The sequence below is a fragment of the Syngnathus typhle genome, linkage group LG8, assembly GCF_033458585.1.
Source record: "Syngnathus typhle isolate RoL2023-S1 ecotype Sweden linkage group LG8, RoL_Styp_1.0, whole genome shotgun sequence".
NCBI lineage: Eukaryota > Metazoa > Chordata > Actinopteri > Syngnathiformes > Syngnathidae > Syngnathus > Syngnathus typhle.
Window position 1 is genome coordinate 9,818,593 of NC_083745.1, and position 12,388 is coordinate 9,830,980.

At 40.9% G+C, this 12,388-nt stretch overlaps 1 protein-coding gene across 6 annotated transcripts in view; it reads left to right on the forward strand.

The window, feature by feature from the left end:
* disc1 (DISC1 scaffold protein) overlaps positions 1–12,388 on the forward strand; it is a 34,397-nt gene that overhangs the window by 6,368 nt on the left and 15,641 nt on the right. For 4 of the 6 annotated variants that reach the window (XM_061285171.1, XM_061285165.1, XM_061285168.1 and 1 more), the window contains 6 exons: positions 66–237; positions 952–1,036; positions 1,111–1,343; positions 3,033–3,087; positions 4,951–5,053; positions 5,736–5,924. In XM_061285171.1, coding sequence (XP_061141155.1) covers positions 66–237; positions 952–1,036; positions 1,111–1,343; positions 3,033–3,087; positions 4,951–5,053; positions 5,736–5,924 — 837 coding nt within the window. The remainder of the gene's footprint in view (positions 1–65; positions 238–951; positions 1,037–1,110; positions 1,344–3,032; positions 3,088–4,950; positions 5,054–5,735; positions 5,925–12,388) is intronic. The other 2 variants (XM_061285169.1, XM_061285170.1) reach the window with 1 other exon arrangement.

Genomic DNA, 12,388 nt, shown 5'->3' on the forward strand with positions numbered 1-12,388 from the left:
CAATGCCACAGTGTGCAGGAATGCATCATTCAAGCTCAACATTGGACATATGTGTGTTTTTTCAGCTGAGCGATTTGGGAAAAAGCTGGAGGAACTGTGCAAGGAGCGAGAAGCTCTGAAGCTGGGCTTACCATCCAGACAGCCGAGTGTGGCTCTGTTTCTCCAGAGGCTCAGAGAGGTGGTGCAGAGCGCCCTCTACAGGACAGACAGTGGTCAGCACAGGTCAGTCACACAAGGGTAAGTCGCTATTTGTAGAATCACACTTATCAGTCACTACTTCATGTCATTGTAATTGCGGCAGACATTTTTCAGTAAGTTTCAGGACATTCTACAGAAACTTTACATGGGAATTATACATTTATTTCAAGTTCTTTAACCGACTTTAACCGTAGAAAAAAAATATTTATCCATATTTGTTAAAAAATTAATGACTTGACACTTGCCCCATATGTGCATACCATTGTATTGAAAACAAAAATGTTTTAAGCACAAGCTTGGCTGTGTGCTTGTAAACATATTGATGTATTTGTGACTTTGATAATCTTTTATGCACACCTGCAGGGTTACGTGTTCAGTTGTTTATGACAGCAAACCACACTCAATAAAAAATAGTCCAAAATGTACCTTGTTTTTATTCATCCCGTTCAAAAGGATGTTCTTAAAGCAGGCAGTGAAAGAGAGTTATGCAACATAATTCTTGTGACAGGAAGGAAATCTAGCAGGGCCTCTGCTGCATACATCCTGAAAAGTACCTTAAAGGTCAAACACAATAGTTACGCGTTCCTCTTATCTCTCAAGAGAGGCTGTTTTGAAATAACTACATGTCACGCTAATGCTAAATGTGTATCGAGGTCATCCTGCTTTTAGATGACCCCGAGTTACTTGGAGATTGAGGAAAAACGGGGGCCGTTTCAGACACCAATCAGTCTCTTGGTTTATGTTGTCGACCAGGTTGGGAGCAGAATACGATGGAGGAGAGCCGTCAGATTCAGTGCGCCGTCGAGATCGTCTCACCCAAGAGAAACAATCAGTAGAGGTAATTTCAGATTTTACGCAATCTGCATGTCAGATGGGTCGAATGTAAAAAAAAAAAAAAATCATGCAATGCAGGAGGAAATCAAGGAACTGCAGCAGAGATTGGCAGAACTAAAGGATCGCAGTCAATGTCTGGACCAGCAGATCCAGCAAGAGGAGCAGCAAATGGAGGCTGAGGAGCTGGAGGGCTCCGTGCTGAGGAGCTGCACCTCGGTCCAGCTCAGAGACTTGAGCCTAACGCTTCACGATCTTGTGATGTCTGAGAACCGCATCCAGATCTCCGTCTCTCCTCCTCCCTCCATGCTCAGGTGAGATTAAATGTTTGGCTACGTTAGGGATGTGGAAAACTGCACATGTGAACGTTTGAACAATGCTAAAGAACAGAAATTCAGTCAACTGTCAGTTTGTTTCCCACACCACTCACAGTTGCAACAATCCCTGCAGTACTGTTAGCTACCCGATGAAGATGCTAGAGAGCTACGATGACAGTACAGCAGGCCATACATGTCCCTTGCGTCACACTATATTTTCATGTGTTGTGTTGCACGTGTAGGTTGAAATGGCTTACACTGGAGTTTAGTTCAGAAAGTATTGGTACATCTGCACAATACATGAGGTGTGTCAGAAAAGTTCCAGGACAGGGGTCACAAAAGATACATTTTAAAGCCAGACTACAAACCGTGACTTTTCTCCTTCAATGTATATATGATGAATTGGCAAATCTTCTAAAAGGGACTTGCTTCGTTCAACAAGCGAGAAGTGGCGAGAGTTGTACTTGGACAACTTTGGCTATTTCACCATGACGCCTGCTCAAAATGCCTTTGCCAATTCATGCAGACCATGACAAAGAAAGCTGAGAAGAGGTGTTAGACTCCAGGGGGGGGGATTTCATCAAAGAAAGAAAGTTTGGATTTAAAAATACATCTTATGTGACACCCATCCTGGAACTTTACTGACACTCTTGGTATACATTTGCATGTCATTGGATGGCATGGTGTACCAAATGAAGTGTTTGTTACAGAATGACAATATTTTTTTACATCACAGGGAACTCCTCCTCTCTCACACCTGCACAAAAGTGCTCTGCATGATAATGTTTTTTTCTCAGATGCAAATGATTACTTTGCATCTCTAATGGTAATAGCTCACAGGAGAGCACTCTGGGATGCCGCTCAGTCTTGCCACTTGTTAGGAAGACATGTAAATTGTACTTATCACCTTCCCGGTGGCGTGACCCACCATAATTTGATATCTGGCATATTCTCACCTCAGCCAGAAGGCATTTATTCTCAGAACTGATTGAAAATTCCACCTCAGATTGGGCATTCAGCCGCAAATCTCGGTGTGCTGTGATTTGGGTCAGCAGGATGATTGTGATGCCGTTTTGCATTTAAAGCAGAAAAGAGCAGGTCATGTCAATCACGTTTTATTTTTCTTGTTTGGTAAAAGATCTCATCTTGCTCCAGCAAAAATGAGACTGATCGTTGAGACACATTTTACCACTGTTTAACAAATTTGTTAAAAGGTTCATTAATTCTTAGCAATATGACCACTTTGTCTTTTATTACGTATCGGATGCTGTGTTTTACCATATTTGACTTTGCATAACCAAAAAAAAATCACTAGTTGGTCCTGTGTGCAGCATGTTTACACTCTAATGACATCATTTGTTGAAATAAGTTCACATCTTTATCCAATAGGTCAGTCAATAAAACATATTTGTCAGCCTAGAACTCGAAAGAATGAGTCACTCATGTGTGTTATGCATGCTTGATAAGTAACTACTCAAAAGGTTTTGTTTAAGAGTCCTCTTCGGTGTCTAGAGAGATCACTGATGAAACTTTTTTTTATTATCTGAAGAAAGTTTTGAACGTCAGCAGCCATCTTGAGTTATAACATTTTATTCAACCTTCAGACTGAATGTTCCATAAGATGATGCAAAAAAAAAAAAAATTGTTTGATTTTGCACCAACATTTTTCTTTATTTCCTATTGTAGACTTCAGGAACAGGAGCAGGCATTGAATCTATCCATCAAGGAAGCTACTGCCAAAGTAAGGCACTATTTTGGTGGGGGGGAAATGAGTGATTGTGTATGAATTTCAATGAGCGGCATGTTGAAATTGAAAGGATGCGCCGTGCATCCACTGCAGCTTGATACATTTGCATGCTACTAAATGTCAGTGTTTGTATTCATGTGGTTATTCCTATTTGATGAAGCAGTGAACTCTCCACGATTCTCGGAAAATTGTTTATTTTGTGTCCTATTAAAAATGATTCTATCTGGATGACATACTTTCTGTGACCAAAAAAAAAGTCTCTCAAAAGTTCACCTGTGTCCGTTGCTTGGTCTACCTTTGTGTTTGTGCGAGTGAAGCATAAGACTCCATTGCAATGTAATTTATTAAACCTAAGCTAAATTGCAATTGCCCCATTACTAACAAATCTATTATTAGTGCGGTTCAAAATGGTCATAGTAGTAATAAGTCACGCCCCAATGAAGGTTCTAATTTTGAAGGGTTGACGAATGCATTGCATTCATGCATGAAAAATCTCAGCAGGCTGATTTAACTTTGTTCTAAAATAGTGAGCTGACATTTAGCAGCAGTAGCACCTCTCCCTTTACTGCTTATTTATTTACAAGAAGGGGTGACCGCAGATCAGAGATTTCACTAAAGCATGGCAGTAGTGAGAAGAAGTCTTGCATAACTGTTTTTGTTACTGACAAAAGATTTTTACTTCCATTGTTAACACTTTGAGGTTTTTTTTTTAAATGTAAAGTGAACTATAAATATAATTTATTATTATTATTATTATTATTAATTTCTGTTAAGTGCTACATTGTCTATACCCTGTCAAGGAATACCAACTCGAGTCCTTCTTAATGGCGATCAGGCCAGTGTGATGCAATTTCACATTGCATGCTTTGCATAGGCTTGCGTTTTCCACTGACTGATCTCTTGAATGTGAAAAAGGCCAGAGGCAATTTGTGAGCAGTACAAAAGCTGGGGAGGGCAATAAAGACAATTTCTTGTCAGTAATAAATGGTTGGTGGTGCTCCAAAGGCTCCTCAGAAGACAATTTTAAAAGTTTGCCAGCAAAGACTTTCACCACTGTGGTACTTTCTTGACTTCAAATATTTTTTTCTACACCCGAAATTAACGAACGATTCATTCAAAAATTCACTAGAAGTGTCGTTCGCTTTCAAATTCGTCTTGAAATTAAAATCACTCGTTACATAAATGCCTTTTATGTCGGAAGCGGCTTCCAATTCCAACTTTAGTTAGAATTATACAAGCCTGATAAATTTCTATATTTCTGTGTGAAGAAAGCTCCCTTGGAGATGCTCTGCCTCAAAAATCCAATCCATTTGACAACATTTTCAAAGTGTAGCGCAAAACTGTGTCAGGTTCAAGAAAGAAACATGAAGGGCAATCCTGCTCCATGTCCCTTTGAGCCATAAATGTAGCTCCAAAAAAGATGAGAGATTTGTCGTGGGGATTGCATCTGGCTGTCTGTATAAAAACACAAGTTTAAAGGGCTGATGGAGGCCAGACAGGTTTTTATCAGTAACCATCAGCTTGCAAGAGCTGAGGTATCACGTCTCCCGTGACATTCAATGCCTCTCTCCTCTCTGACATTACTACAGCATCTTTTATGGAGATTTCACATTTGCACACATCCACATGAAAGGCGGAGAAGTCTTTGTCTTCCTAAAGGTTAGATCCATGTAAAGCATCAGGCTCTGTCGTGTATCCAAAGAAGAATCCAAACGAATCGTCTTGTATGAATGAGTTGGAAAAGAACATTGGGACAGAACTGGAAATGAACCGTGCATCCTCTGGGATTCATGTGCTTTCTTTTTTTTTGTGACTAACCTCACCCCCCCTCCCCTCTCTGCTCTTTTCATTCTCGAGGTGGTCATGAGTCAGAAGCTGGGCAGCAGCCTCAGGAGGAAAGTCAGTGAGACTGAAACTCAGCTCTTAGCTTTGCAGGAAGCCAAACTGGCCGCCATCTCAGGTGACTCCGCCCTTCCTTCATTGTTATGATCTTATAATTTACAGTGCAAGCGCTACATCCGAGCCCTACAAAAATCAAGAATCTAAAAATATGTCTCTGAGATTGCACATAATAACCATTCATTATAGCATAACGCAAGACGTATTTTGTGCGCTTTGTCTTGTGTTTAGCCAAACCCAGCTGACTTGGGGTAAGAGATGGACAACTGTTGTTTGCTCGCCAGATAATATCAGGGCACATATAGACAAGCAACCATTCATGCTTATACCTATGGACAATTTTGTCAACAATAATAATAAAAGAACGAAATATATGCTGGAAAATTAGCTACACTCTCCTCAGCAGCTATAAAGCCTTTCTGCATGTTCATTGCATGTTACGTGTTAATTAAAATGGTCCTTTTTATGTGTTACTTTCCTGCACGGTTAATAAAGGTTTTACCATGGCAATACTTTGACCCTGGAACCGATTCATCGTATTTCCATTATTTCCCGTGGGAAAAATATATTCGAAATCCAAACCCATCAGAGTATAACCAGTGTCCTGGAATGTGCTCAACCTTAAAGGTTTCACTGTACTTATACAAGCTCCATTAGCTTCATTTAATTACACCATTAATGTAAAAGTCATTCATTAATGAGAGTTGTCGGCAATAATGTGTTTCTGCGGCGCACCGCTGCAGGGAACGACTTCAGCAGTGCCAAGGAGCTGAAGGCTGAGATGAAGGCGGTGTACCAGGAGCAAGAGCGACTGGAGGCTCTGGCCAAGCGGCTGCACAGTCTAAGCTCAGGTAGCAGCCAAGAGCTAGCCAGGATGAAGGAGCAGCGGCAGCAGCTCAGACAGGAGTTGGAGCACCGGGAGGTGCAGCATGGTGAGTCTGTCTGCACTCACATTATAGACTTTTGTCCCCAAGGAGGAAGGCTGTCGCAGGAAGAGGAAATAACTGGAGGAAACAATAATCGAGCAGGTTTCATTATTGTAGAAGACATTGAGAAGTCAACAAGGCTATGGCAAACTTTAATAACCTCCAGCGGATGATATGCGTAGTAAGTGCAGTCTGTGAAGGGAAAGGTTCAGAACATACCCAGATAGAAATCGAATGAATTGTGCAAATGCTGAGAATCAGGTCTTCAAACACTCTCATACCTGTCTTAAATTTGTGTTTACCGCACTAACTAGTGGGATTTCCCCCGTAGGACTAAATGCAAAATCGTAAACACAGAAAAGCAATTCTGGTCAATGATGATGTCATTGCCTTCAAGCAATTACCAAACAACCTTTCAGATTGCCATGATGTCATCAATAATATTATCATTAGCAGGGTTTCCCAGGTTTGTCGCAATTTGATGACAAATGATTTATTGGCTCAATCAGCATTTTTTAAGCCAATGAAATTTGTATTTAACCCATGACCACACATATTTAGAAGGAAGGCTGCACGGATTAAAGAATGGGTGGAGGGCTGGTAATACTAATTAAATGTTTGTTAAAATGAACACTGAACGTTGGTTTCATCTTTGATAGCCACCTCCCTTTCGCAGCTCTTTAAATATGAATAAGTGAATCATTCTTTTAAGAGAGGTCCTCTCTTATGTTGCTTCACGCTGGGACTCGAGGACATCAATGAATGGTGACTTTTCTCGCAAAGGAACAGAAAAACTGCCATCTGTCTTTGGGGACCCTACATCAAATGAGTTTGCATCAGAACTGGCAGCTGTTAAGAAGAAGTGGAGTGTCAACGAGGGAATACACTTTTAGAGTGTGTGAACTCGCCAATTACCTTCGAGTCACACGCTGCCGCTGTGACGTATTAGCGCTACAGGAGCTCTGAATGCTGCTTAAAACAAACCTTTGCCTTTTTGGAATGCTAACTAAAGGCTATGGCCTCTTGGAAATGCATTTTGATCGCACCGCCTGCAGTGTTTCTCCAATCCATCACTCACAGGCAGATCTCGCTAAAGGTCATTTCACTGTGTGAGGCACTGAGGTGGGCACATGAGGATGGGGGATGGGTAAAGTGACGAGACGACAGTGCAAGTACGCTATTGCAGTAACCCCCAACGTGTTCAATCAGCCTTCTAATGCCTTCTCTTGTGATCATTAGTGACTACAGCCCACCCATTAGTGTTGGCCCATTTTCTCCATCTTTTGTCACTAGGGGGCACACTCTCATTGTTCGGAGCCTTTTTTTGTTTGGTCTTTCTTAACATATCCATTCATTTTAATTATATTTAGTCATTACAGTAGTGACAACTGGTGGGAATTAAGATGTACGAATTTTACCTTCTCGAAGACAATCGCGCCCACATTGATTAGCAGACAAATATTTGACATCCCTAACAATCTAGACATCATACCGCTGTATCTTAAATACATGTTGTGACTCAGCATGCTCGTGGAACCGCTGAGGGCCACACAAAGAAGTAGGATGCTCAGGCTAGACAAAGGAATGGGAATCAGGTAGATAACACGTCACTATGTGGGACGAGATGGCGAGCTAATGATTGGTTTTTCGCCTTGCTCAAATGCTCAAGTGGGCACACACAATATGGCAGCAGCAGCAGCAGCAGCAGCAGCAATTTCTCAATGTGTTGCTGACACCAAGCTAGGGGCTCATTAAACTGTCAGCCAACTTGGTAATACGAATCTGGCACACGCGTGCTGGAACCTGATAGTATACAAACAGCATATTTCGTCCTTGGCTGGAAAGGGTTGGAAATGATTTTTTGACTTGAAAGTCAAGGTGGCCCTTGAGATATTTACTTTGATGAGTACACTCCTAAACAACTAGAAACATCCCAAAAATGGGTGTCGTGACAAATGTTTTGAGGAAAGACAGAAATTATTTCTTCACTTTTAGGTATCAATCCTCTGTTTAGGGCACAGGTGTCAAACTCAAGGCCCGGGGGCCAGATACAGCCCACCACATCATTTTATGTGGCCTGCGAAGACAAATTATCCATCAAATTTGTGTGTCATTACTAGTAGAATAATATGAGTTGCTCATACATTTATTTGGGTTGACAGTCATAATGGCCCTCCGAAAGAAGTTATGACTACAATGCGGTCCGCGAAAAAAATGTTTGACACCCCTTAGGGTTGGGCATGTCAGGGCATTACTATATTTGGAAAATTTGATTGGTGCACAGGCAGACATGGGTGATGGATTAACGGTATTATTATCATTTTTATTACATTTTAAAGTCAATCAAAAGCACCCATCAAGTGAAGGGAAAAAAATTATTTGCTCAGTCAATGGACGAGCTTTGTGGCTTTTGTCCGCCTCAAGTCCATCTACTGTTTGTATTGCAGTCCTACAACCCTAGAAACATCTCATCAGAATAAAAATGGATGTACTTTGAAAAGCACCATAGTGCCTTAAAACACAACATGGTCAGGATAAAAGTACTCATGGATCGATTTTATATTTTGAGTGGCTGAGACTCAGGGTGGGGCTTTTGGATGTTGGAGCCATCATGTCCTTAATTGCCATTGGCTTTGAGTGTTGATGAATATGAAATCCATTATATCCAGAGGTTTCACTCCCATCAGAGAGTGTAATTTTGTCCCCCAAGAGGGATTTCGAGTGATGCTAAATTTGCAAATAAATAATTGAAAGACCGGACAAGAAGGGTAAATGACCCCCAGGAGTGTAGACAATGAGATGTGAAAGCGCTGACTGTGACTTCCGCTTATCTCTGGCAATTCTTATTTAATATAAATTTCAGTATTCATGAGGTGTTCTTCGCTTGTAAGACTGACGTCAATTTGAGTTTATTTTGATGTAGACAGAAGCAATATGCTCCCATTGTTTAATATTGTCACACATAATAAATTCTCTTTCGTCTGCTCAGTCTTAACCAGCTATTCATTCTTAACACATCAATCCAAGTCACCTTCATCCTACTTTGATGTAGATTTTATTTTTGGACTCTGGCCAGTCATTTTTTTGTATCTAGCAATGGAAGTGCACATCCAAATACTGCCTCTCAGAGTTATTACACAAATGCAATTTTCGTCTTAATGGAGTGCTGATAGTAATGCCCAGGGCGTTCGTATATGACTTATTCATTACCCTGCCACTTTTAGGGTCCTTCTATTGAGAACTTGGTGGAAGGTATGACAGCACTTCTCCCAAAAAGGCTCGGTGTGATTGAGAGTGCTAAAGTGGTTAAGTGGACCCGGGAGAGTGTTTCCTGCTTTTTGTTTCTGAAGTTCTATAGGCATTATTCTTTCTTCCTGTGATAGGGATGGGACGTTCCATTGTGCATAATAACATGTTAGCTTGAAAGTACCCATGGGAATCACTGTTGAAATAAATCCACAGTGTCAATCAATGTCTTCTCTTTAAATGACACTGCATAGTGAGCAAGTTAATTATACTCATGGACAGCTGATAGTAGAATTATGTCCTTCTGGCTTGTATATTGACTTTTCCCTTCGTGAATGTTGTTGCAAAGCACTGTGAGCGTGAGTTTCGAACATTTTTAGAGCAAGCTTGAGTTATATAGAATTTTATTGCATGTGTTTACGTTGTCTTTGGTCCATTGTTCTTTTGTCAGTTCATCAACAGAGGTGTGAACACACCCATACCCTCAGGCTAAGGGGATTTTTTTCCCCCTCTACTCATGAACTCAGGGCATTAGTCATTTTGGTGCAACATGTTCTTTCTTCTGTCAGTTAAAACGACGTGTGAGATCAACTCACATTGAGGTCTAGCGAAATCAGTTACTTCTCTTCAACAACAATAGCACTGAGTAGTCCTTCATCAGCTCTGAACAATTCTAATTTTAATCAGCACCATTTTGTACTCCTGATACTTATTTCTTGCTTATGCTTGGATTTCATCATTAAGATTCATCAATGCAGTATTTGTTGAGAAATGACAAAAAATTGTATGCACCTTCTCGATGAAAATTTTTAATTAAGAAATGGGCTAATGAAAAATTAACATTGATGTTATGGTAATTAGAAACCTTAAAAGTGCTGCTATTGTAATACAGAAGGAGCAACAACACGGGAAAAAAAGCAGCCAACTTTGCTCACAGACATAACAATCTTTTCGTTCTAGGTATTAGGAGTGCATCACTGTCAACACCCATTAAAAACGATCATTTAATAATCTGCCAGACAGTCGGGATTCGAAACAAAAACCCCAGTTCACTATATTTAAAGGCCACTTTCAGAGCACATAAGGACACCCACGCTATCAAACTGTAATGTTAGGGTACAAACAAATTGAAAACACAAGAATGTTCTTGTTCAAAAAAAGAAGAAAAACACTTGAAGGAGTAATTGCAAAGGAAAATTGGAGTCCGTGTTGCAACGGTCAAATGAGTTGGGTTGTGATGAAGTGGGCAAGCTTGGACAATGAGGTGGAGATTTTGTTTGTGCGTGTGAGATCAAAGTGTGTGAGACGTGGTGGTGTGGTATACAACAGGTATTGTGCGAAGACGTTATGGATGGCTTTGAAAGTGGCCATGTTGAAGTGTATTCCAAATTGAACCGGTAGCTGCTGAAGGGATATGCTTCTTGTACTGACTTGAGCAGCTGAATTCTGGACCAGTTCACAGTTTGTAGAAACCAACAAAAATAAAATTGCAGTAATCGATCCGGAAAGTGTGTTATGATTCTTGTGAATAATGGGGACATATGGGTGAAGTCAATTTATATTGCGGGGAAGGAAGCATGCTGACTGTATGATGTTATTTATGTGAATTAAAATTTTTGGCGCTGTCAAGAATGACAGCCAGACTCTTCACCTGCGACTTTTTGCTCGATAAAAATCGTCCTTGATGGAGTAGTTGCAAAATGTGCCATGCAGCATTTATAATACAAACTGCCTCCAATCCTTCACGTGTCCATACACCGACCTGCCGACTGACTCCTTTTGAGTTCTATGTGCACATTCATGCATGGTTCCACAATGTGTTCTCTGTGCCAGCTGTTGTCTGGGTATTGCTATGCTTTGTGCTCCCAAAGCTGGACAATATCATGGGTTATTGAGTGTCCGCTATAGCAACTTTCATTGCCAGTGCGACTGCTTCATTCAGATAAATCCACACTGTGCATTGTGAGTGTGTGCATAATGCAGAGCGTGTTCATATTACCTGCAGCGCTGTGCTCTCAAGCAACCGGAGCTGAGCTTGAACACATTTATCACAGCCAATGCTCGGTTACAAAGACACACAATTGCTCTTCTGTCTTATTATGCACAGGCTTTTATAACATGCATATCATTGGCGCTGCATTAGCACTCTAATTTGTTAGACAACACGGAAGCCCCCACAGATGTTAGGTATTGTTACGAGGTAGTCAGGAAATTACTGTATTATTCATTTTCAATTACATGGCTCTTCCAATGCTCATATAATCCCATTGTTAACTTTGTGTGTCGTCGTGTGATGAATCTGCTCTATTTGCTTTGTCTCTATAAATACGATGCATTACGATCTCCTTCTTCATCAATTTTAAATGTTGGGTAATTATTTCTTAGTGAGCCACGCCAAGAGAAAGAAATTATATTGAACCCTATCAAAGCAAAAGTATCATTTGGAACATTAAGGAATGCGTTATGACTAGTTGTGTATTTATTGTGATTGGATGGCTTTTTGGAGCCAGTCTTGGGGATCTGGAATGAGCACCTGCTGAGATCACTGTCACAATGGGAGGCTGAGCTTAGCCTCATATATCACGGACTACAACAGAAGCTCCTCTCATCTTGGATGGCTTTTTAGTACTGATTTAATTCGCATGGTCTGCCAAATGACATGGCCTCCTGCAGACTTACAGGAAGTGGTAATATCACCCATTGCTTGGGTTCATTTCGCTCAGGGGTAGGTTTTGCCGCTTGATGCCTGCTTCCCCTATTCTGTTAGTTTTCTTTCATCTGTAATGCCCACAAAGGTTCATTCGTTTTGCTGGCGGTTGGCATGGCGACAAGATGGCGCGCTGACTCTTCAGCATATAACAGGATTCGCGAATGAGGACATATGAAGTCAATACGCTTATGTCTGCATCACCTATCTTCATTTCTTGTGTCTTGTTCTTTTCCTTGCAATATTTCACATCTCAATCTGTCTCTTCCTCTTGTTCAAGCCATCGCCTACTTTGTCATCTCTCATTTGTACATTCCATCATCGATCCAAAGTCTGGCTTAAAGCCTGCGCCATGTATAATTCAGTGGCTATCTATTTGCATGCTACTTAATAAATGAATGAATGCATGGATGAAAGTTGACGTGGGAGACATTCAGGCAGGATATGATATCACGCAGCAATTAAAGAGGTTGGACGTGAGCTGCCTTGTCCACATACACCATATGAGATGAGGATG